Source organism: Scyliorhinus torazame, chromosome 4 (genome assembly GCF_047496885.1).
Source record: "Scyliorhinus torazame isolate Kashiwa2021f chromosome 4, sScyTor2.1, whole genome shotgun sequence".
In the NCBI taxonomy this organism is placed as follows: Eukaryota; Metazoa; Chordata; class Chondrichthyes; order Carcharhiniformes; family Scyliorhinidae; genus Scyliorhinus; species Scyliorhinus torazame.
This window is the reverse complement of record NC_092710.1, coordinates 213,385,861-213,412,056: the sequence shown is the minus strand read 5'-3', so window position 1 is coordinate 213,412,056 and position 26,196 is coordinate 213,385,861. Positions and strand designations below refer to the sequence as shown.

The window sequence follows — 26,196 nt, the reverse complement described above, 5'->3', positions numbered from 1 at the left end:
GCGGAACGGGCTGGGCAGCGCTGTCGTGGATGCTGGCCCTGCCCACAGAAAAAGCACGGTGTTTCCCCGATCTGGGCGGGTCGCCGCGCGACGCAGGCCCGTGGTGTGGCCGAGTCCGGGGAAGGCCGAGAGGGGCTCGCAGGGTCTGCGGGATACGTGCCGAGGTTCTGGTAGGCCACCTCCAGAGAGATGGTGAGCGTTACCGTTTCCTGCAGATCTTTCACCCCGTTTTCCAGGAGTTGCTGCCGAATATAGTTCGATCGGATTCCAGACACATAGGCGTCGCGGATGTGTCAGTTCGTGTGGACCTCCGCGGTCACATCTTGATGATTACAGTTTCTAACGAGCATGGTGAGCTTTTCCAAGTACTCGTCCAGCGATTTCCCCTGAGCGCTGCCGGCGAGCAGAGAGCAGATGCCGTGCATGTACCTCATTGATGGGTTTTACGAAACGCTTCCTCAGTATCTCGATCGCCGCGCTGTAGTTAGCTGCCTTCTCGATCAGGCCGGCGATTCTGTGGCGCACTCGAGCGTGGCGTAGGCGCAGCTTGCGAGGCTCGGCGACGGGGTCTGCCGAGGAGTCCAGGTAGGCCTCAAAACACCGAAGCCAGTGTTCAAAAATGTATTTAACTTCCGGCGTATGTGCGTCCAGGTCGAGCTTTTATGGCTTGTGACCGCTATCCATTCTATCGTAATCTGTTTATTAAATTGATATAACCTCAATAATGACACGAGAGAGTGCACTCTGAAAACGAAGGCTTTAATAAACAGAGAACGTTGCCAGCCGGAGAGATGAGTGCTCACTGAGCGCCGCCCACAGGACATCACCTTATATCCGGCCCCTAGGAGGTGGAGCCGGAGGCGGAGTCACCCGGGGTTCCAAACCAGGTCTTAAAGGGACATTACATGCATGATCTTAATGGCACATTACCCATTCATCACAATGACCATCCTGTGCTTCTCCCCAGTCTTTACTACTATCATTTGCGCTCTCCAGGGGCTGTTGCTGGCCTCAATGACCCCTTCCCGCAGAAGTCGTTGGACCTCCGACCTGATGAAGGTCCTGTCCTGGGCACTGTACCGTCTGCTCCTGGTGGCGACGGGTTTGCAATCCGGGGTGAGGTCGCAAACAAGGAAGGTGGATCGACCTTAAGGGTTGTGAGGCCGCATACGGTGGGGGGGTAGGAGTCCGCCAAATTTTAAGGTTAAGCTTTGGAGGTGGCACTGGAAGTCCAGGCCGAGTAACAGGGCAGCGCAGAGGTGGGGGAAGACGTAGAGCCAGAAGTTGCTAAACTCTACGCCTTGGACGGTGAGGGTCGCGATGCAGTACCCCCGGATTTCCACGGAGGCCAGGGAGATTTTCTGGGAAACGGGGTGTACCACGAGGGAGCAGCGCCTTACCGTCGTGGGGTGGATGACCGGAGTCAAAAAGGCAGGTTGTCTCGTGCCCATCGATTTTCACCGTCGTTGTTGCGGTCGCGAGGTTGCGGGGCTGGGACTGATCCAAGGTGATCGAGGCGAGCTGCGGCAGATGCTGGGAGGTCCCGGGCTGGGCAGCGGCAGACGATGAACGGCCAGACGAGCAGAATCCTGAGGCACATCCAAAATGGCGGGCAGCACGTGGCCTGCGGAGAAGAAGATGGCGGCACCCACGGGCTGCACGTGGCTTGCGAGGAGGAAAATGGCGGCGTCCCTGGGTCGCACGTGGGGTGTGCAGGAACGCAGGGCCTGGAAACAGCGGCAACTGACTGGGCCTGGCAAACAGAAACATAGTGTCCCTTCTTTCCACATCCGTTGCAGGTCGCGCTCCGCGCCGGGCAGCGCTGCCGGGGGTGTTTGTTCTGCCCGGAAAAATAGCACCTGGGCCCCCCAGAGTTGGCTGGCTGCCTCGCGGCGCAGGCTTGCGGTGAGCTGGTGTCGGCAGCTGGTGGGGCCCGCGAGGGTGCCGCGCGGTCGGGGGCTTACGACTGGACGTTACGGGAGGCCACTTCTAACGAGTTGGCGAGCTGCCTAGTTCCCGCAAGATCAAACGTACCCCCTTCCAGTAGGCGCTGGCGGATGTACGCAGACCTCATGCCCATAACAAAGGCGTCTCGGATTAAAAGTACGTGTGCTGGACTGCCGAAACTGCCTGGCAGTCACAGTTCCTCCCCAGGATGTGCAGGGCACACCAGAAATCATCCAGAGACTCACCGGGGTGTTGCTCTCTCGCGGACAGGAGGTGCCTGGCATATAGTTGGTTGACTGGCCGAACTTAATGTCCCTTCAGGAGCTCCATCGCTTCGGAGTAAGTGGGCGCATCCCGGATGAGAGGAAAAATGTCAGGGCTCACCCGTGAATAAAGGACTTGGAGCTTCTGCGCGTCCGAGGGTTCCTCAGCGGATGTTCAGAGGTAGCTTTCGGAGCAGGCTAGCCAGTGGTCAAAAGCGGATGTAGCGTTGGCTGCTTGACGGGTTAGCTGCAGGCGATCAGGCTTGATGCGAAGATCCATCGTTTTAAAAATCTTTGCTCAATAAATTGATGCACGATCAATTACCACAAAGACGAGACTCGTGGAATAATCAAGGCTTTATTGAGCAAAGATGTTGTGCCTCCTGTAGCTGCCACCAGAATGGCTGCAGCACCGGCGAGCACACACATTTATCCGCCGCCTACTGGGCGGAGCCAGCAGGCAGGGATTTACCCATGTACCTCTACTATACGTGTCTTGCCGTAATACATATAATACTGCTAGTGGTGACTACATCGCTGGGAAACCGTCTGGTCCCGGAGCCTTCCCCACATCGTGGAGCTAATATTCTCCATGACTTCTCCCAGTTCTGCCAATGCTTCCAATCCCCATCTCCTAACCTCCCCCATGACTGGCATGTCCTGTCCATCAAGGAACTACTTAATTCTCAAGACACCTGCTGGGGGCTTGGAGGTGTACAGCCCCCGGTAGAAGGTCTTAAATGCCTTGTTGACCTTTTCCGGCTCCACTACTAATTTGCCTTTGCTGTCCCTAATCTGGACTATTTCCCCCATGGCTGTCTGTTTTCTCAGCTGGTGAGCTGGCCTTGTCTCCATGCTCATATATGGTCCCCTGTACCTGGCGGAGTTGGTGCTCTGTTTTCCTCGCGAAGATTACAATGGCGTGGTATTCTGCTCTTACTGGCCCTGAAAGTACCGATTTTGCCACAACAAAGAAGTCAATCTGTGAATACACACTATGGGTGGGATTCTCCCGTTGCGTCCACCTGGCGAACAGAGAATCCCGCACAAGGTCAATGGAGTTCTTGTTTGTATATGGCACGCCCGTGGCATTCTTGCGGCAGGCGGGGTGGGTGAATCGCCATGGGTATACCGCCTCCATCTGTCCCATGAATGTGTCGAGTTCCTTCGCCATATTTGGAGGTCTTTCCCATTTTGGGATTTGACTTGTCCATCCAGGGGTATTGTACACAATTAAAGTCCCCCCATGAGCAGTTGGTGTTTCTCTATGTCGGGGATTTCCGGCATAGTCTTCTTTACAAACTCCATGCCGTCCCAATTGGGAGCGTACATGGTCACCAGGACTTCCGGTGCCCCATCTAGGACACCGCTGACCATGATGTACCGTCCCCCGGGTCCATAATAGTCCTTGTCGCTGTGAACATCTTCCTCTTATTTAACAGTATGGCTACCCCACTGGCCCTCGTCCCGTAGCAGGAATGGTAGGTATGTCCCACCCAGCCCTTCCTTACTCGGTCCTTCTCTCTCAGGTCCGTCTCCTGGAGGAAGACTATGTCGGCTTTCATACTTTCAGGTGGGCGAAGATTCTGGATCTCTTCACTGGGCTGTTTACCCCCTGACGTTCCAGATGACTATCCTTTTAAAAAAAATTTTTTTTTTATTCTCCTCCTTTTTCACATTTTCCCCCACATTTACACCCATCCACAATAAACAATAATCAGCAAGATATGTCAATCCCCATAATAACAACGATCCCATCCGCCCACCAACCCCCAAACCTCAGCCCACATGTTTACATAAACAAATGACAAAAAGGAATCAGGGATTCCCCATAGTCACCCTTAATCTACACAGCCCCCCTACCCCCCCCCCCCCCACCCCACCCCCCCACCCATCCCCCCAACTAATGTTCGATGTTATCCAGTTCTTGAAAGTGCATAATAAATAGTGCCCATGACTTGTAGAACCCCTCCGAGCTTCCCCTCAGTTCGAACTTAACCTTCTCACGGGTCAAGCATTCCAACAGGTCCCCCCGCCACGCCAGGGCACAGGGTGGAGAGGCTGCTCACCATCCCAGCAGGATCCGCCTTCGGGCGATCAACGAGGCGAAGGCTATGATATCTGCCTCCGCTCCCATTTCCAACCCTGGCTGGTCCGACACCCCGAATATGGCCTCCTGGGGACCCGGGTCCAGTTTCACACGCACCACCTTGGAAATTACCCTAAACACCTCCTTCCAGTACTCCACTAGCTTTGGACAGGACCAAAACATATGAACGTGATTTGCGTGCTCCCCCCCCCCCCCCTCCGCAACGCTCACACACATCCTCTACTCCTTCAAAAAATTGGCTCATCCTCGCCCTCGTGAGGTGCGCTCTATATACCACCTTTAGCTGTATCAGCCCCAACCTCGCACATGAGGTGGAGGCATTCACTCTCCGGAGCACCTCACACCAGACCCACTCCCCTATAACCTCTCCCAGCTCTTCCTCCCACCCTGCTCTAGCCCGTACTTCGCTTCCAGCTCCCTCAATCCTGCAAACCGACCCCGAAGAAACAAATCTTTTAGCGTCTTAATCCCCTTCTCTTCCCATTTCCGAAAACTTCCATCCCACCTCCGTGGCTCAAATCTGTGGTTCCCCCGAATCGGCATTTCCCTTGACCCTAAACCCAACCCGAAGTGTTGGGGAAACTGCCTCCAGATTTTCAATGAAGCTATTATTACCGGACTCCCTGAATATTTCCCCGGAGCTATCAGGAGCGGCGCTGTTGCAAGTGCCTTCAGCCCCGACCCCCTGCACAAACTCTCCTCCATTCTGACCCACTGAGAATCCACCCCTCTGACCCAGCTCCACACTTTCTCCACATTCGCCGCCCAGTAGTAGTACAACAAGTTCGGGAGACCCAAACCCCCTGCCTGCCTTCCCCTCTGTAGCAGCACCTTTCTCACTCTGGCCACCTTCCCTCCCCATATGAATGAGGTAATCCTTCCCTCAATCTCCCTGAAAAAAGACGTTGGCAGGAAAATCGGTAGGCATTGAAAAATAAACAGGAATCGCGGCAACACATTAATTTTAACCGCCTGTACCCGACCTGCCAGTGACATAGGAAGGCCGTCCCACCTTGCCAGATCGGCTTTCACTCCCCCCACCAAACTAGTGATGTTGTACCTGCGAAGCCTCCCCCACTCCCGGGCAACCTGCACCCCCAGATACCTAAAATGAGTCCCTGCTCTACGGAATGGCAGCCCCCCCACCCCTACCCCCACCCCCGGCCGAGACACCACAAAGTACTCACTCTTGTCCAGGTTCAACTTGTATCCCGAGAAAGACCCAAATACCCGCAGTAGCTCCAATATTCCTCCTATCGACGCACTCGGCTCCGACACATACAGCAGCAAGTCGTCGGCATATAAGGACACCCTATGCTCTATTCCCCCCCCGCACTATTCCTTTCCATGCTCCCGAACTTTCCAGATGACTATCCTGATGGGGGACTTTTATTCCCCCCCGCTTCTGTGGGATCAACCCTACTTGCCTGGTCGTTGCGCCCTTGCACTCCAGTGATTCCCTTTGTTAGGGGGCCGTCCAAAATGGCTGCAGTCGCTGTTCTCCCTATGAGGTTGGGTCCTTGCGCTCCAAGGTTTCCCTTTGTCCAGGGGCATCCAACATGGCCACCAACCGTGAGTTTTCCATGTGGGTGAGCTCCTGCACTCCAGGGTTGCCCTTTGTTCAGGGACCCTCCCAAGTGGTTGCCTACAGCGCCATTTTATTCCAAGTCGCTACCTGTGTCCTGTTGTAGCCAGCCTAATGCATCCTTTTGTTTTTACCTATCTCTCCCTTGTGGTCTCTTATCCCCCACCCCCCATCATCTTTGCCCCCCTACCCTGTAGCTACTCCCATCCCTTCCCGTTTCTTCCCCTAGTTGTCCCCCTATGACCGATGTCTGCCCCCCACCCCTATCCAAGCCTTGCTCCCTTGCGGGCGATGTGCCACGGCCTCTCTCTCCTGCACGCTCTCCAGTGCTAGGTACTCCGCTAGTGTGGTGGCCCCCCTCCCGGGGCTAGTTGTCCGTCCTCCCGTCGCCTGATATCTGGGCTCCCTGTCCGCCATTCCCCTCACCTTCTCCTACGCTTTGCTGTGTTCGTTCATACCACCCTCTCCTTCCACTCTCGTCCCCAGCGAAGACCAGGAGTGGAAAAAGACAGGACAAGTAAATGACTGAAGTGGCCGACTCTCGAGACGGCGAAACCCAGGGTTCGCCAGAGCGAGAGGGACTGACACGCCGCACGAGAAGCCCCCCCCACACACACACCAGGGTGGGGAGGATGCTTCTCTCAACAGAATTGAGAGAACATTGAGAAGAAAAAAAATCGGACATACAAGGGTACAGGGTGAAGGGTGCAGGTGGCATAGCTATGGTGACCAAGCAGGTGGCAGAAAGGCGACTGGAAGCTTAGGAAGAAACAATCAAGGAGCTGGAAAGGGCTGCAACAGACCAGTGTGACTGGATCATCACCCTGGAAAAGGAGGTGGCCAGGCAGGTCGCCACACAAGGGAACCTGAAGGGAAAAGTCAAGGACCAGGAGAACTGGTCGAGGCGGCAAAACCTATGAATCATGGGCGTACAGGATGGGATTGAAGGTAGGAACCCCATCGACTATATGGCCCAAGTACTGGGCAATCTGGTGGGAAGGGGTAGCTTCCCCAACTCAGCAGAAATCGACAGAGCTCACCGGTCACTTCACCCAAAGCCCAAAACCAGAGAACAGCCACGAGCGATGGCTGCCAAGATGCATCGGTAGCAGGACCGGGAATTAATTCTGCGCTGAGCATGACAAACAAAACACCATAACTGGGAAGGCCACCGGTTACGGATTCATCAGGATATTGAAGCCAATCTGGTCAAGTGATGGGCTGAATTTAATAGGGCCATACAGAAATAGTGTAAGGTTTGGGATGCTGTACCCAGCCAAGCTCTGGCTCACGTTCCAATACACATTAAGAAATCAACAATATCACACTCAATACAAAACTGTTTCAAAAGCAATAGTGTGCTGAATCTTTCAATAGTCTATGTGAACAGAATCTCAAAGGAAACATTAAATTTGAACTATTTTGTTATAAATAGGGAGATATGATGAGGTTGATTGGGAAGATAAGTGCTCTCCAAAAGGAGCTTGAAATAAATCAAAGCTGTGATTCATTCCTTTCTGTGAATAGAAATCTTTCAAGTGAGTCAAATAAGTATTTTTAGTTGGATGTTTTCTGATGAATGTGCAATTTGAGCCACCCAGTCATGCTTCCTTCTTTATGAATACATTAGACAGATGATAGACACAAAATTCACATCATCCACCATCATCAGCAGAGGATCCTTGGAAATCTCAAATAATCTGTTGGTGCCCACTTCTCCAGAGTTTCAATGCATCTTCTGTGAAAATGATAATGGACAAATGATAATATCCTGCAGAAATTTAACTCCAAAGCTTTTAATTACCATTGGCCATGGATGTCATATGGCAAAAAGAGTGGATAATGGAGAAAAAATACCAATGCACAATTATATAGTGTAAGAGCAGAACATTTTTTTCTATTTAACTTAGTATGTCGCCTTTTCCCCTGCCTGTAAAGATTTCAGCATGTTTTCTATATTGGAGGCAATATAGAGTTGCTTTCTTTTTTTATTCATAAACTCTTCTGTGTTGCAAAAGGGTAACAGTTGGCTTATTGCATCACCTTCCAGAGGTGATGGATGTTTACCATGTCCCATTGTGAAAGGAAGTGGAACAACATTAATATTGGTTCAGAAACCAGAAAGATGTCAATCTTACAGAACTTAATGAGGGATAACTTCAGCCAGCCAATATACCTGCTGGGAAAACATTACAGTGACTGTGAGATGGAAATGTTATAGTTTAATATTTCTTCCTTTTTCCAGACAATGGGCAGAAGATGGGAATCTGTGGGTTCAATATATATCTACCTTTCCAGCCACACGAACAGATGTGATAAATTTGCAGGACCAATTAGATCGAAAACTGCAACAAAGGCAAGCCCGGATGACTGGCATTTGCCCTGTTCGGCGGGAATTATATGCACAATGCCTTGGTAAGAGATGCCTCTATTCAAATATACAGAAATTAAGTCTTCAGTTCTTTCATGATCTACGGATTTATGATTTACTTGCTTAATCTTTTGTCCTGGCAATATTCAAAGATCAAGATCAAATTTTCCCATTTAGCATTAAAACATTTAATATTTAATATTTAATCTCTCCGATATGTACACCTTTGGGTTTTTGTGTATTTTCCAGTTTTCATACACGAATACGAAAACACTAAGTATCAATGATGGCTAAATCATACATGAGTTAGCCTGAAGGCTCTTTTGGTGATAATGCTGCGTGAATCATGCTCACATGCGACAGCCATGTCACTGATACCTTACATATTTATGCAAGGTGAATATGTTGAAAAAAATAAGTTAACGATCAAAGCGTGCCTATTAATAACAAAATTCCTTGACCTATTAATTATGATGATTGGGGGATGGCTCAATTTTGGAGAAAATGGTAGTTACAGAAATCCGAGAAAGCCAACATTTGCTGAATGTGACGCCAGTTTAATCAAGGAAGACTTTCTAAAGAGGTAGATCATTATATTTTGATTATGATAAATTTCCATGGATGGCAGGACCTTTGGAAAGCAAGGTATGCAACGGAACATTTTTTTTCTCCTCTTGTTTTAAAATCCTTTTGTACTGTCAAGAGAGTTGCCAAAGTTAGACATCCGGACCAGAGAGCTACTGGAGGAGGCCTATTCTTTGGCTTGCTGATACCTGTCGAGGACAGAGTCTTTCCCATGGACTGTTGAAGAGTTCAAATCCATGAAGCTTGTATATTTATCCAAGGACATGTTTAAATAAGGGCAGCGTATAAGTTTGTTTTAACAAAAGATCATAAAGTGGCATTCAACTTAAGATGCCATGTGGCCACCAGAAACTTAATTCAGCCAACTGTTGTGCTTGAGCAATCAATTGGACAATTGGGAGGAGCTTTCCAATGCAGTAAGTGTTTAAATTTCCAGTAGCCTGCTGCATGACTTTGAGGTCCAGCCCTTCCCACCACGTGGCATGACGAAGTGTAGCAGGAGGAGGGAAAGTTGGTGGGGGAGTGGAAGACGTAATGAAGAGGAGAAAGAGCAGGACTGACCACTGGAACCTATAGCTTCCAGGGTTCTTAGCGAACAATTCAATGAGGAACGCTTCACATGAACCAACCGTCCCATTCCCCAATCCACCCAGAGCTCTGTAATCTTTATCATCATCATTGCCACTATCATCTGCTTGTCTTCCTTGAACCCCAGCCATATCAAACTCCAAATCCAGAACAAAAATGTAATTTATCCAACAGCTCCAATCCATCTGCATAATACTGAACAGATATAATAATGAACCACCCTTGTGCAACCCCCTACTGTCTGTCTTAATTGTTCAGTTACATATCCTATTGCACCTATGAGGGGTTTATCCCAGTGGCTACTGCTTTGATAGTTGCAGGGTTGTTGAGTTTACATTTAAGGACGGTTCAGATAATCGTTGTGGGTGACCTGTTGGCCTTTAGGGCAGCACCTCGGTTTAGACAAGGGTAGTCAGATTTAGCTGGCATTTAGCATACTTCCAGCTTTATATGGGACCATAATGCAGGAGTGGCAGCCATCTTAGCTTTCCTAATGGCAGAATCAGACATGTTAGCAGAGGTTCAATTATGGCAGGCATCTTGTTGCTGGAGCTGACTGCTCAGTCCATGTTCGACACAATTATATTCATGTTCTCTGTGAAGCTTTGACACAAACTAAAGCTGAATTCCTTCATGCTCTGAACCAGTGCATCCATGCTTGCTGGGAGTGGGCAGCACGGTAGCATAGTGGTTAGCACTGTGACTTCACAGCACCAGGGTCCCAGGTTCGATTCCCACTTGGGTCACTGTCTGTGCGGAGTCTGCACGTTCTCCCTGTGTCTGCGTAGGTTTCCTCCGGGTGCTCCGGTTTCCTCCCACAGTCCAAAGACGTGCAGGTTAGGTGGATTGGTCATGCTAAATTGCCCTTAGAGTCCAAAAAAGGTTAGATGGGGTTATTGGGTTACAAGGATAGGGTGGAAGTGAGGGCTTAAATGGGTCGGTGCAGGCTCGATGGGCCGAATGGCCTCCTTCTGTACTGTATGTTCTACGTTCTATGTTCTGTACCTAATAAGACACCATATGCCGTTCAGCCTTTTTCGGCAACCTTGGCAGTTGAAGTCTGCATCTGAGTGCTTTACAGCACACCCAGTATTCAATTTTCCCCTTTGGAAAGCTGGCATTTGTCTGGTCAATCAGGCATAGGCACCACCTATATTTGTACCCAGTGCCGTGAAGACTTGTCTTCTAGCACAAACTATAAGGTACACTAGGTGCCAGTATCTGAGATGCTGCTTGGTAAGGCCAGACCAAGTGATGTTGGATCATCCGGAAGGCTTGCTTTGTTTAAGCATATTTTCAGCACTTGAGATGAAAGAGAGGGATGGGTTAGATATTAACAAGAAGGGAGTGTAAAGGGAGAAGTGGCTGCTGAAAGCCAACTGCAGTTTGTTGTGCAGAGTACGTCGGCTGAGATAGAAATAGAAAGGTGAAAACGATGAGAAGCTATGAGAAGGATCTGCATGATACCTCCAGCATTACCACAAATGTGCACGCTGTCACTCTCCCTTGCTCATGATGGGCTGTGCAGACCGTCACTCTCTCTTGCCCACGATAGCCTGTCCAGGCCGTCATTCATCCCGTCCCCATGATAACCTGTGCAGGCCATCACTCTCCCTTACCCACGATAGCCTGTGCAGGCCGCCACTCTCTTTTGCCCACAATGGCCTGTGCAGGCCATCACTCTTCCCGTCCCCATGAAGGCCTGTGCAGGCCATCACTCTCTCCCTGCCCATGAAGGCCTGTGCAGGCCATCACTCTCTCCCTGCCCATGAAGGCCTGTGCAGGCTGTTATTCATCCCCTGCCCACGACAGCCTGTGCAGGCCATCACTCTCTGTCTGCCCACGATAGCCTGACCAGGCCGTCGTTCATCCCGTCCCCATGATAACCTGTGCAGGTCATCACTCTCCCTTACCCACGATAGCCTGTGCAGGCCGTCACTCTCTTTTGCCCACAATGGCCTGTGCAGGCCATCACTCTTCCCGTCCCCATGATGGCCTGTGCAGGCCATCACTCTCTCCCTGCCCATGATGGCCTGTGCAAGCCATCACTCTCTCCCTGCCCATGATGGCCTGTGCAGGCTGTTATTCATCCCCTGCCCACGACAGCCTGTGCAGGCCATCACTCTCTGTCTGCCCACAATAGCCTGACCAGGCCGTCACGCTCCGCCTGCCCATGATAGCCTGCAAGTTTGCCTTCACTGGGAAGAGGGTGTTGAGGCAGGCTTGTTTCTTCTCCACTGGCAGTCTCTTGGTGCAAGTTGTGTATGACATACTCCTGTAAGAAAGAACTGTTGGTAACCGTCTTGTGAATTGTTTAAAAAATGTGGGCTGGTTTCTCCGTTCTGGAGACTAAGTGCTGACTCCAGCATAGTAGGTGGGGACTTCACAACAGGAAACCCGGCGCCAACCACTCACCGAGGCATTTCTGGAGCTTTTCACGATAATCTGTGAGAATGAGCTTAGAGCGTGTAGTTAGTTGGTACAGAGTCATAGATGTTTACAGCTTGGAAACAGGCCGTTCAGTCCAGCTTGTCCATGCCGCCCAGTTTCTATCTTGTGTTTCGTTAACTGTAGGTTTTGGGATAAGGTATTTTGGACAGGCATGAAATGATTTTAGTGTTAGTTTGTGGATGGTATCTGTGGGTTCTCCTTTGTCGAATCATCTGACTTGTCTCGGTTGCCAACTTAGCTGAATTTCTTTACTTCACCTTTTCAGTGAACCTTGTTTGGTATCTCTCTGGGAAAGACTGACTCTGAAATAAGGAGTGATGGGAGACCTCCAATTCATTTGCTTACCTGAAATGTTTGGGGTCTGAATGGCCCAGTAAAATGGTTGAAGGCACTTTCCCATTTTAAGAGCCTAAACTCCAATGTTGTTTCCTTGCAGGAAACCCACTTGCATGTCAAGGTCTGGACCAGCATACGGAAGGTTTGGTTTGGGCCGGTTTTTTACTCCAGTTTTGATGGCAGAGCCAGGGGTTGGCAATTTTAATTAATAATTGAGTTCAGTTCTCCTCCTTTCAGATTATGGCCAACCCCAGTGGTCGGTGTATTATTGTGTGTGGCTCCTGGTTGAACACATCGATAGTCATGGTTAACGTTTACGCCCTAACTGGGATGACACCAAAGAAAAGGATTTTGTGGAAGATGATTCTTGAGCAGGGTGTGTGGATAGTCTGGGTCATGTTGACGTCAAAAAGAAGGTATTGGGTGTTATAAAATACATTAAGGTAGACAAGTCTCCTGGGCCAGATGGGATTTACCCCAGAATACTGAGGGAAGCCAGGGAGGAAATTGCTGGGGCCTTGACTGGCATCTTTGTATCCTCATTGGCTACAGGTGAGATCCCAGAGGACTGGGGAATAGCTAATGTTGGTACCGCTGTTTAGGAAAGGTACCAGGGATAATCCAGGAAACTATAAGCCAGTGAGCCTCATGTTGGTAGTAAGTAAATTATTGGAGAGCATTCTCAGGATTTATACCCATTTGGAAACAAATGGATACATTAGCGATAGACAGCATGGTTTTGTGAAGGCAAGGGCGTGCCTCACTAAGGTGATTAAGTTTTTTGAGGAGGTGACAAAGATGATGCGGGGAGGGTGGTGGATGTTGTTTATATGGACTTCAGTAAAGCCTTTGACAAGGTGCCTCATGGTAGACTGGTACAAAAGGTGAAATCACACGGGATCAGAATTGAGGTGGCAAGATGGATACAGAACCGGCTCAGTCACAGAAGGCAGAGGGTAGCAGTAGAAGGGTGTTTTTCTGAATGGAAGGTTTTCCACAGGGAATTGTGCTGGGGCCTCTGTTGTTTGTAGTATACATAAACTTGGGAGGAAAATGTAGCTGGTCTAATTAGTAATTTTGCGGATGACACCATGGTTGGTGGAGTGGCAGATAATGTTGAGGATTGTCAGAGGATACAGTTTAGGACATAGATAGGTTGGAGACTTGGGCAGAGAAATGGCAAACAGTTTAATCTGGACAAACGTGAGGTAATGCATTTTGGTAGGTCTAACATAGAGGGGAAATATACAGTAAATGGCAAAATCTTAGGAATTTAGAAAGTCAGAGAGATCTGGGCATACAGGTCCACAGATCTTTGACAGCGGCAACACAAGTGGACAAGGTAGTCAAGAAAGCATACAGAATGCTTGCCTTCAATTGATGGGGCATCGAGTCTAAAAACTGGCAAGTAATGCTGCAGTTGCATAGAGTCTTGGTAAGTCCGTGCTTGGAATATTGCGCACAATTCTGGTCGCCACACTACCAGAAGGATGTGGAGGCTTTGGAGAGGGTGCAGAGGAGGTTTACCAGGATGTTGCCTGGTCTGGAGGGTGTTAGCTATGCGGAGAGGCTAAATAGACTTGGATTGTTTTCATTAGAACCACGGAGGTTGAAGGGCGACCTGATAGAAGTCTACAAGATTATGAGGTGCATGGATAGAGTGGATGGGCAGGCATTCATTCCCAGGGTGGAGGGGTCAGTCTCTAGGGGGCTTTGGTTTAAGGTCTGTGGAACAAAGCTTAGAGGAGATGTGCAAGGCAGGTTTTTACACAGAGGGAGGTGAGTGCTAGGTTTGCGTTGCCAAGGGAGGTTGTGGAAGCAGTTACATTAACGGCGTCCAAAAGGCATCTCAACAAACAGGATGGGTATAGAAGGAAATTACACTATTATGTGCTGAGAGTTTGGCCAAGGGTGGTATCATGACCAGGTCAAATTTGGAGGGCCAAAGGGCCTGTTCCTGTGCTGTATTGTTCTAGACTCAAATGTTTTCAAATCTCTCTTAAACTGTATCTCCAACGTTGACACCCGCAAGCTGATCTTAGGAGGCAACCTGAACTGCGTTTTGGACTCTAATTTCAATCGTTCCAAATCTAATTCTCTTGTCCCATCTGGGATGGCCAGGGCTTTGTCCTCTTTTTTATGGCACAGATGGGAGGGGGGCGGGTCCCTGTTGTTTTTTGCGCCCAAACGGGATTTTACTTTTTTCTCACATGTCCATCATCCATATTCCTACATTGATTTTTAAAGTTTTTGATAGGGCTCTCCTCCCTCTGACCACGCTCCACATTTTGTCGATCTACTGTTAAGAGTCCGGCCCTGTCCAATGTCCACTCTGAAGACTAGATACTACTCTGCTGGAAGGCAATAACGTTTATGTGTGTCTTTCTACCTCCATCGAGGATCCCTCGGATGCGCAATATCTATTTGTGATTCTCGGGAGATTTGGATCGACGATAAATTTGCCTCTTGGATTCATTTGTTGTATAATATCCCTCCTACCAGCATTCGCACGAACACTCTACACTCAGATTACGTCCTCTTAAATAGGGCACTAGACAGGGCGGCCCTCTTTCCCACTTTTGTTTGCCTTGGCGATAGACCAAGAGAGCCTTGGCAATAGAGTGTTGAGTGCCTCTAGTCAATGGAGGGGTAGAGCTCAGTTGAACTCTTTACCTTTCCGCCTTTCTAATACTAGTTTCCATTATTTGGGGATCCAGGTGGCCCATTATTGGGTCTCACTTCAGAAATTAAGCTACTCAAGTCTGATTTAGTGTGTTAGAGTGAATCTACAAAGGTGGAACAACCGCCTTCTGTCTTTAGCAGGTAGGATCCAAACAATTAAAATGAAATAATGAGAAAAGGAAAAGCAACACAAGCTGCTGATAATCAGCTGTGGTGGAAAGACTCCCTTAATTGACCAGTTAAGTGGCTCAATTGACCTCTGTGCAAGAGAGCCATCTGCCACCTTGCTCAATGCTGGTAAGATGATGGCTGGGATTTCCTGTCTTTCCCCACAGAATGTTTTCCGGTGTTGGAGGCGGCTTGCCAATGGCCGTCGACTTGATCTTCTGGTCCTGCTAAAGACTGGCAAATTGCATGGCTCACCTGGGAACCTGCTGCGGGGGAAGGGGGGGGGGGGCTGCGGGGGTAGCAATATTCAGAGTTAGTGGGGTCTCTCATGATATGGGAGAATATGCTCCCATCTCAACCCAGTTCACCTCGATGTTTTTACAGCAACGTTAGCATGGCCAATCACCTACCGTGCACATTTTTGGGGTTGTGGGGGTGAAACGCACGCAGGCACAGGGAGGATGTGCAAACTGCACACGGACAGTGACCCAGGATCAAACCCGGGTCCTCAGCGCCGTGAGGCAGCAGTGCTAACCACTGTGCCACCATGCTGCCCTAATTTATTGGAATTTAATACTTCAGTTGTTTTGCACTGGATTCCATTCTATTATTTCCAAATCAGACTAACAATGCAAACAATGACCTCTGACTACCTGGAAGGTTTGTTTTTTAATCAAACAGATGTCAGAGTTCCAAAGATTGACCCAATCAGAGTGTAGTTTTAATAAGGCTGATATTTAACTTGTTTTTACATGATACATAAAGAAGGGCGTCTGTGGATTGAGTTAATTTGCTACTGTGTAGGAAAGGTTAAATAAATCAAACTTTCAAGTTTTGTAAAGATTGTAAAGATTACAAAAGATATTTTGTAAGGCTTTTTCACATATTTTAAAATGATAGTGGTTAATTCTGGAAACTGTGACTATTTTAGTACAGTAGTACTGTGTTTGATTTGAATTATTTTACAGATGAGCTCATTAGACAGGTCACCATCAACTGCCCAGAACGTGGATTGTTGCTTCTTAGAATTCGTAATGAAATTGTCATGACTCTCGGGACTCATGAAACCTTGTATGAAAGCAGTGTTGCATTTGGCTTGAGGAAGGCTCTGCAAGGAGATCTAGAAAAGATTCACCTGCGAAATCATGTGAGTTATCACTAGTGTTAGAGTTCTTCCTTTTGAGGCAGCAGGTTGGCGCAGTGGTTAGCACTACTGCCTCACGACGCCGAGGTCCCATGTTCGATCCCGGCTCTGGGTCACTGTCCGTGTGGAGTTTGCACATTCTCCCCGTGTCTGTGTGGATTTCGCCCCCACAACCCAAAAGATATGCAGGGTAAAAGCAAATTACTGCGGATGCTGGAATCTGAAACGAAAGAGAAAATACTGGAAAATCTCAGCAGGTCTGACAGCATCTGTAGGGAGAGAAAAGAGCTAACATTTCGAGTCCGATGACTCTTTGTCAAAGCTGAGGTGGCAGATGTGCAGGGTCGGTGGATTGGCCATGCTAAATTGCCCCTTAATTGGAAAAAATGAATTGGGTACTCTAATTTATAAAAAGAAAATTTTTAATAGTTCTTCCTTTTGATTTCTCAATTTTCCCATTTCCTTTTGATCAATTTTATTATTTTTGGCCCAGTGACTCATAATCGGAATGTGCCTTGAAGCAGTAGACTTAAGCTGAGGCAGCTTGCTAGTCAGGACAGTGTATTCCAGGATTTATTTATTTATTTTTAATATTTTTATTCAAATTTTTTACATATTTTCAACAAACCCCCCCCCCCTTACAGAAAAAAAAACAAAGAACACATAAATAAACATCTTATAGCTATGTTTTTTTTGAAGAAGAGAATACAGATTCGTCAGCACCGAGGGAATCTTACCATAGGAATATAGAAAAGAGGAGCAGGAGGCCATTCAGCCCTATGAGCCTGCTCCGCCATTCATTATGATCATGGCTGATCATCCAACTCAATAGCCTGATCCCGCTTTCCCCCATATCCTTTGATCCCCTTTGCCCCAAGTGCTATATCTAACTGTTTCTTAAAAACATACAATGTTTTAGCTTCAACTACTTTCTGTGGTAGTGAATTCCACAGGCTAACCACTCTTTGGGTGAAGAAATGTCTCCTCATCTCTGTCCTAAACAGTCTATCCCATATCCTCAGACTGTGACCTCTGCTTCTGGATGCTTCCACCATCGGGAACATCCTTCTTGCATCTTCCCTGGCTAGTCCTGTTGGAATTTTTTGGTTTCTATGAGATCCCCCTCATTCTTCTGAACTCCGGTGAATACAATCCTAACCAACCCAATATCTCCTCATATGTCAGTCCTGCCATCCCAGGAATCAGCCTGGTAAACCTTCTCTGCACTCACTCTGGAGTAAGAATATCCTTCCTCCGATAAGGAGACCAAAATTACACACAATATTCCAGGTGTGGACATCCCTGCTCCTGTACTCGAAACCTTTCGCCATGAAGGCCAACATACCATTTGCCAACTTTACTGTCTGCTGCACCTGCATGCTTACCTTCAGTGACTGGTGTACGAGGACACCCAGGTCTCATTGCAATTTCCCCTCTCCTAATTTATATGCATTCAGATAATAATATGCTTTCCCCTTTGTACTATCAAAATGGAAACCCTCACATTAAACTGCTCATTTGCCCACTCACCCAACTTGTTCAAGTCACACTGAAGGATCTCTGGTTCCTCCTCACAGCTCACCCTCTCATTCAGCTTTGTGTCATCTGCAAATTTGCAGATATTACATTTAGTACCCTCATCTAAATCATTAATATATATATATATATAGGAATAGCTGTGATCCCAACACCAATTCCTGCGGTACCCCAATAGTCACTGCTTGCTATTTGAAAAAAAAGAACTGTTCAGTCCTACTCTTTATTTCCTGTCTGCCAATCAGTTTTCTATTCATCTCAATACACTACCCCAAATCCCATGTGCTTTAAAATTACACACTTATCTCTTATGTGGGACTTTGTTGAAAGCTTTCTGAAAGTCCCAGTAAACCACGTCCACCGGCCCCCCCTCGCCAGGTTACATCCTCAAAGAATTCCAGTAGATTTGCCATGCATGATTTCCCATTCATAAATACATACTGACTCTTTCCGATCCTGCCACTGTTTCCCAAGTGCTCTGCTATAGAATCTTTGATAATGGATTCTAGAATTTTCCCCACAACCAATGTCAGGCTTACTAGTCTATAATTCTGTTTTCTCTCTACCTCCCTTTTTGTAAATTTATTTTTTTAAAGACATTTTATTCGGGTATTTATAGTTTATATAATAATAAAAATAACCACAACATGAACATAGTATATAAGACATTTCCATCCCTAACCACCCCTCCCCCCAGATTTCTGCCTCTGCTGACATTTAATTTTCACCGAAAAAGTCGACGAACGGCTGCCACCTCCGGACGAACTCTAACATTGACCCACTCAGGGCGAGCTTTATTTTCTCAAGACTGAGAAACCCAGCCATGTCGCTAACCCAGGTCTCTGATTTCGGGGGCTTCGAGTCCCTGCACATTAACAGTATCCATCTCCGGGCTACCAGGGAGGCAAAGGCCAAAACGTCAGCCTCTCTCGCCCCCTGGACTCCCGGCTCTTCCGACACTCCAAAGATCGCCACCTCTGGATTCGGCACCACACTTGTTTTAAGTACCGTGGACATGACATCAGCGAAACCGTGCCAAAATCTTCTAAGCTTCGGGCATGCCCAAAACATGTCGACATGATTTGCTGGCCCTCCCGTGCACCTCGCACACCTATCCTCGATCCCAAAAAACTTGCTCATCCAGGCCACTGTCATGTGTGCCCAGTGGACTACCTTAAACTGTATCAGGCTGAGCTTGGCACATGATGAGGATGTGTTAACCCTGCCTAAGGCATCCGCCCACAAACCCGCCTCTATCTCTCCCCCTAGCTCATCTTCCCACTTGCCCTTTAGCTCCTCCATCTGAGTTTCCTCCGACTCCATAAGCTCTTTGTAGATGTCCGGTACCTTCCCCTTTCCCACCCCCATTCTGGAAACTACCCTGTCCTGTATCCCTGCTGGTGGCAGGAGCGGAAAGGTCGGAATCTCAAAAAATCCCATACCTGCAGATACCTAAACCTGCAGATACCTATACCCTGCTGGCAGTTCAAATTTCTCCTCCAAATCCTGCAAACAGGGGAAGCTCCCAACTATAAATAAATCTCCCATCCTTTTAATCCCTGCTCTCTGCCATCTCCGAACCCTCCATCCAGCCTTCCCGGTACGAACCAATGGTTATTGTAAATCGGGGCCCAGACCGATGCTCCCTCCATTCTCCTATATTTGCTCCACTGCCCTCAGACTCTCAGGGCCACAACCACCATCGGGCTTGTGGAGTACCAGGGCGGCGAGAACGGCAGAGGTGCCGTTATCAATGCCCCCAAACTTGTGTTCTTATACGATGCCGCCTCTACACGTTCCCACACCGACCCCCAGCCTCCACTACCCACTTCCTAATCATGGCTATATTTGACACACAGTAGTAGTTACAAACGTTCGGCAGTGCCAGCCCACCCTCCCCCCGGCTACACTCCAGCAGCACTTTCTTCACTTGCGGGTTTTACCCGCCCACACAAAGCCCAAAATCACCCTATTTACCCGTTTAAAAAAGGACCTCGGGATAAAGATGGGGAGGCACTGAAAAGTAAACAGAAATCTGGGTGGACTGTAATTTTCACGTTCTGTACCCTCCCCGCCAGTGACAGCGGGAGCATGTCCCATCTCCTAAAGTCTTCCTTCATTTGCTCTACAATCCGGGACTAGTTTAGCTTGTGCAATGTCTCCCATTCCCGTGCCACCTGGATTCCCAGATAGCGAAAGCTCCTTCCTACAATTCTAAGCGGCAGCTCTCCCAGTCTACTCTCCTGCCCCCTCGACTGGATCGCGAACATCTCACTTTTCCCCATATTCAATTTATACCCCGAAAACCGACCGAATTCCCCTAGGATACGCATAATCTCCCCCATCCCCCCTAACGGGTCAGAAATATACAGGAGCAGGTAGTCCGTGTAAAGCGAGACCCGGTGTGCCCCCCACCGCCACCACCCCCCCCCCACCTCCCCCGACCAGCCTTTTCCAGTTCCTAGAAGGCCTTAACGACAGCGCAAATGGCTCTATGGCCAGAACAAACAACAGCGGGGAGAGAGGACACCCTTGCCTTGTCCCCGGTGCAGTTTAAAATAGCCCAACATCAGCCGATTCATTCACATGCTTGCTACTGGTGCCTGATACAGCAACCACACCAAATTCATGAAGCCCTGTCCAAACCCGAACCTTCCTAACACCTCCCACAAATAATTCCACACGAGCCGGTCAAAGGCCTTCTCCGCGTCCATCACAACCACCACCTCCATCTCCCCCTCCCCTCTGAGGGCATAATGATAACGTTTAGGAGCCTTCTAACATTGGCCGCAAGTTGCCTGCCCTTCACAAACCCCGCCTGGTCTTACCCTATCACCTCCGGAACACAGTCCTCTATCCTTGTGGCCAAAGTTTTTGCCAGAAGTTTGGCGTCCACATTCAATAGGGAGATTGGCCTGTATGACCTGCATAGCTCAGGGTTCTTCTCCCGCTTCAAATCAGTGAGATCGAGGCCTGCGACATTGTTGGGGGAAGGACACACTTTGCCTCATTAAATGCCCTCACCAGCAGTGGGCCCAACATCTCCGATTCCACTGGGTAGCTGTCCGGTCCCAGGGCTTTGCCCAGCTGCATGGCCTCCAGCCCCTCCGTTATTTCCTCAATTTCAATTGGGGCCCCCAACCCTTCCACCAGTCCTTCCTCTACCTTCGGGAACTTCAACTGCCTCATCCCCTCCAACCCAGCTGGGGGTTCCAACTAGCTTGCTATAAAACTCCTTAAACACCCCATTCACCCCTACTGGGTCCAAGACCGCGTTCCCACTTCTGTCCTTTACTCTCCCTATCTGGCTGGCCGCCTCCCTTTTCATCAGCTGATGTGCTAGCATCCTACTGGCCTTCTCCCCATACTCATATACAGCCCTCTTCGTCTTCCTCAATTGCTCCACCACCTTCCCTGTAGATAACAGGGTTATCTACCGGAGCCTCCGAATATCTCCTATCCAACTGGCGTATCTCCCCAACCAGCCTATCCATCTCTGCTCATTCCATCTTTTCTCTATGGGCCCGTATCAAGATGAACTCCCCCCTAACCACTGCCTTCAGAGCTTCCCACACCGTTGCTCCCGAGCCCTCCCCCGTATCATTTATTTCCAAATAGTCCTGGATGCACCCGCCCGCACACCCCCTCACCTGCTAATAGTCCCACATCCAATCTCCATAGCGGGCTTTCCCTCTCTCCTTACTCACCCGTAAATCCACCCAAAGTGGGTCACGGTCCAACACAGCGATCGCCGAATACTCGGTATCAACCACCCCTGCCAGTATCGTCCTGCTCAGGATAAAAAAGTTGATCCGAGAATATACTTTGTGCACATGGGAGAAGAAAGAAAATTTCACTCTTGGCCGTCCAAACCTCCATGGATCTACACCCCCCCCACCCCCCACCCCCCCCATCTGCTCCATGAACCGCTTTAGTTCCTTCGCTGCGGCTGGCACCCTCCCTGTCTTAGATTTTGACCGGTCCAACCCTGTGTCAATGACCGTATTAAAATCTCCCCCCTTGATCAGCTTATGTGACTCTAGGTCCGGATTCTTACCTAATACCCGCCTCATAAATTCCACATCGCCCCAATTTGGTGCATATACATTCACAAGTACCACCTGCATCCCCTCAAGCTTCCCACTAACCATAATGTACCTGCCCCCTGCGTCCAACATAATTGTCCCTGCCTCGAATGCCACCCGTTTGTTGATCAGGATCGTGATCCCCCCCCTGGTCTTAAATTAAATAAAATCAGCCCTGAATGAAATACTTGATCGACCCACCTCTTCCTCAATCTGGTCTGGTCTATAACCTTCAGGTGTGTCTCTTGTAATATTGCTACATCCGCCTTCAGTCCCCTCAGATGCGCAAACACGCGAGTCCTCTTAACCGGCCCATTTAGCCCTCTGACATTCCAAGTGATCAGCCTAGTTGGGGGGCTTCCTGCCCCCCGCCCCCACCCCACTGCCGATCAGCCATCACCCTTCTTAGGCCAGCCTCCAGCTCGCGTCCCTCGCCTCCTCTGGCCCGCCTTCAGGCATCAGCCATCCTCGACCTCCCTTTTGTCCCCTAGCAACAGTTCCTCTCCTGTCAGCAGAGCATTCCCCCGCCCCCACCCCACTGCCGATCAGCCATCACCCTTCTTAGGCCAGCCTCCAGCTCGCGTCCCTCGCCTCCTCTGGCCCGCCTTCAGGCATCAGCCATCCTCGACCTCCCTTTTGTCCCCTAGCAACAGTTCCTCTCCTGTCAGCAGAGCATTCCCCCCCCCCCCCGCCCCCCCCCCCCCCCCCCATCTGCAGGACCACAATCCCAACCCCCCATACCAAGCTTATCACCTGCTCACCCCCCCCCCCCCCCCACTGCGCTTCCGTGAACTAGCTCACCTAGCTATCCTGGTAGCTCCCGCCAATGGCGTCAGACACCCTATCTCCCGATTGTTCTCCCCCCCCCCCCCTCGGACATACATATTCAGAGCATCACAGTCCCCAGTAAACAAACAGTAGAAAAAAAAAATCCCTCTACTCATCACCCACCAGAACATTAAATTACATTTCTGAGCACTGCTCAAACATCTTAACAAAACGAAAACCAAAGAAAAAGGAAGGGGCAAAAAAACAAGAATACTCCCTTGTTGCAGAGAGCGCTGCTCTCAGAACCTCACATAAATAACTTTAAACCAAATAGACCCCACAGTGCCCTCCCTCAAGGTTCAGTGTCCTTAGACCCCAACCAGCCTTTTCTCCATGATAAAGTTCATCGCTTTGTCCGGCGATTCAAAGTAAAGTTCCTGGCCCTCAAAAGTGACCCACAGGTGCGCTGGATATAACATCCCGAACTTGACCCCCCTTCTTGAAGAGGGCCGATTTTGCCCTATTAAATCTGGCTCACCTTTTGGGCAGTTCCGCGCCCAGGTCCTGGTAGATGCACAATTCGCAGTTATCCCACTTTCAGCTCTGTATTTGCTTGGCCCACCGCAAAGTCTGTTCCTTGTCCAGGAACCGGTGCATCTGCACCACCATCGCCCTCAGCGGTTTGTTCGCTCGCGGCTTCCTCACAAGTGCTCTATGCGTTCTGTCCACCTCCAAAGCTCCAGTAAACGTCCCCTCTCCCATCAACATTTCCAACATAGTTCCCACATATGCCCTCGCGTCGGATCCCTCACTACCCTCCGGGAGGCCTACGATCCTCAGGTTCTATCTCCTGGATCTGTTCTCCAAATCCTCCACCTTCTCCTGCAATCTTTTCTGTTGGTCCTTCATCAGCCCCACCTCAGCCTCCAACGCGGTTAGATAGTCCTCGTGCTCGGACACCTTTTCCTCCACCTTCTGGATCGCCCGTCCGTGGGCTTCTAGCCCCTGTTCCACCCAATAAATCGATGCCTTAATCAGGTCTAGCATATCCTTCTTTAGTTTGGTAATGCTCTCCTCGAAGAACTTCACCAGCTGTACCGCTGAACACTGCACCAGGATCCTGCGCCATGCTTTTCTGTGCTGCTGGTTCTGCATGCGCCTTCTTTGCTCGACTATGTCTCCTTGTAAGGCCACTGCTAGTCCACTGCTCCATATACTGGTGGGGAATTTCTCCCCACTGTCTCACTCCCCACCGATTATTCCGATAATCTGACAAAATCGGGAGAAAAGCTACCAAATGTGCGACCTCCTACTCCATGGTAGCCACCGGAAGTCCCCTCCCTTTTTAAATCATGGAATTACATTAGCTATCCTCCAACCTGTACGAACTGTTGCAGAGTCTTTAGAATCTTATAAGGTGGACTTCCGGTCGCAGCCATCATCATAGAATGCACCGGCTCTTGGAAAGAGCACCCTACCCAAGGTCAACACCTCCACCCTATCCCCATAACCCAGTAACCCCACCCAACACTAAGGGCAATTTTGGACACTAAGGGCAATTTATCATGGCCAATCCACCTAACCTGCACATCGTTGGACTGTGGGAGGAAACCGGAGCACCCGGAGGAAACCCACGCACACACGGGGAGGATGTGCAGACTCCGCACAGACAGTGACCCAAGCCGGAATCGAACCTGGGACCCTGGAGCTGTGAAGCAATTGTGCTATCCACAATGCTACCGTGCTGCCCAATGTGCCGGGATTCTCCAATCCTGCGGCCAAGTTCTGACGCCGGCGTCAAAAGCGGCGTGAGCAACTCCGGCGTCAAAGGGCCTCCATGCCCAGGCATTCACCCCTTCCTAAGGGGCTAGTACGGCATCGGAGTGGTTTCCACAGCTCCGGCGCTCGAATGCCGGCGCACCACAGCTGCCGCGGGTCCGCACATGCACGCCTCGGCCGGCTCGGGTCCACGCATGTGCGTGGGTTGCCGTCTCCACGCTGGCCCCAGGGCAATATGGCGGAGCCCACGGAATTAGCCCGCCGGCCGATTGGTAGGCCCCAATTGCGGGCCTGGCCACCGTGGAGGCCCCCCTCGGAGCTGGATCCCCCCGGCCCCCCCACCAGGATGGCCCCTGCAGCCAGAACTCTGAGGTCCCGCCTTGTAGGACCATACATAACCCACGCCGGCAGGACTCTGCCGAACCTGGTGGGCACTCAGCTCGACGAGGCATGGAGATTGGGTGCGATTGCCGCCGATTCTCCGGTCGCCTATGGGTTGGCCAGTGACGCTGTTCTGGTTGATAACAGTCAGTAATTGATTCCTGCAGGACGTTTCTGAGAGAGAGGAGAAGGAGTGATTAGACCTTGAATGAAGAAGGATCTCTCTCTCTCTGCTTAAGTACAGGACTACTTTATTGTTCTAAAATCAGTAAGTGCCTGGCACATCTTTACTATGCAGTTGAAATTACCTTCAATCTACAAAGAAAGTAGACAGCCTTGCCAGAGAAAGCCCTCTCAAGCTTCGAAGGAAGAAGCATCAAAGCAAAAACTTGAACTTTTGAATAACTTCAACTGAAAACCATTATAATGTGTCAGAGATAATTTATCCTTTTTACAATATCATCATTTTTCTTCCCTCTCTCCCACCCTTTCCCTCAATGTTGTCTGAATGTGTGTGCCTGTGTGTGTGTTTGTGTAGAGTGGGGTGAGTTGGGGGGATTAGGTAAGGGGTATTAGGTAGTCAGTTAGATTTTTGTCAGTTTAATTATATTACTGTTAAATTATAAAAGGTTATTTGTGTGTTAAATTTACAACCTGGTGACTTCAGTTTATGGGGCTCAGCCCAAGGTCCTCAGGTATTTTACAATAACATCTAATTTCACTTGTGTTGTGACTCCCAGTCGAGTGGGCTGGAATTGACCGCGCACTGGCCCAGGGCGTAATGACATATTTTGAGGGTATTGTCCGGGGATCTTTGGGACTGTAAACAGTGATGTTTGGAGCACAGTATATATTAATGAGTCACCGGGTTTCTAATAGCATAATAGGATGGCTCTGGAATCTTTCTTCATGTGGAGGGCCTGCCTTTTGTTTATTTACAAGAGCTTCAAAAAGACAAGTTAATTGAATTAACAAGTGAATTAAAACAGAGATGTCGGCTAAAGCTAAGGAGGCAGAGATATACAATATATTTGTTGAGTGCTTGGGTCTATTAGAAACACAGGAGAGCCCACGAGCAGAAATCCAAATAGTGTCGCAACAAAGGCATTTTCTGGTGGGGAAATCAAGCTGGAGAGAATTTGGTTGCAGTTCGAGCATGAGAGGAAATTTTTTAAAATGCAAAAAGAAATGGAGATGCAGCAGAAAGAAAAAGCTAGAGCTATTCAAATGGAAATTCAAATGAGGAACTTGGAAATGGAGAGAGGGTAAAAAGCAAAAGAGAGAGAGTTCCAGTTTAAAGCGTTGGAAATTAAAAGGGAGCTGCCATGAACTAGAGGAGAGCTTACCCGAGGACAGAACCTAGTGGGGATATGCTTAAGTTTATACATGCCGTACCAAAATTTGAGGAAGAGGATGT

The 26,196-nt window shown here is 49.3% G+C and overlaps 1 protein-coding gene across 2 annotated transcripts in view; it reads left to right on the top strand.

Moving 5' to 3' along the window:
• The window catches only part of LOC140411704 (axonemal dynein light intermediate polypeptide 1-like), a 106,285-nt gene that overhangs the window by 48,850 nt on the left and 31,239 nt on the right, over positions 1–26,196 (top strand). The window contains exons 3-5 of one of the 2 annotated variants that reach the window (XM_072500724.1): positions 8,151–8,320; positions 12,337–12,378; positions 16,055–16,233. In XM_072500724.1, the coding sequence (XP_072356825.1) occupies positions 8,151–8,320; positions 12,337–12,378; positions 16,055–16,233 (391 nt within the window). The remainder of the gene's footprint in view (positions 1–8,150; positions 8,321–12,336; positions 12,379–16,054; positions 16,234–26,196) is intronic. The other variant, XM_072500726.1, reaches the window with a different exon arrangement.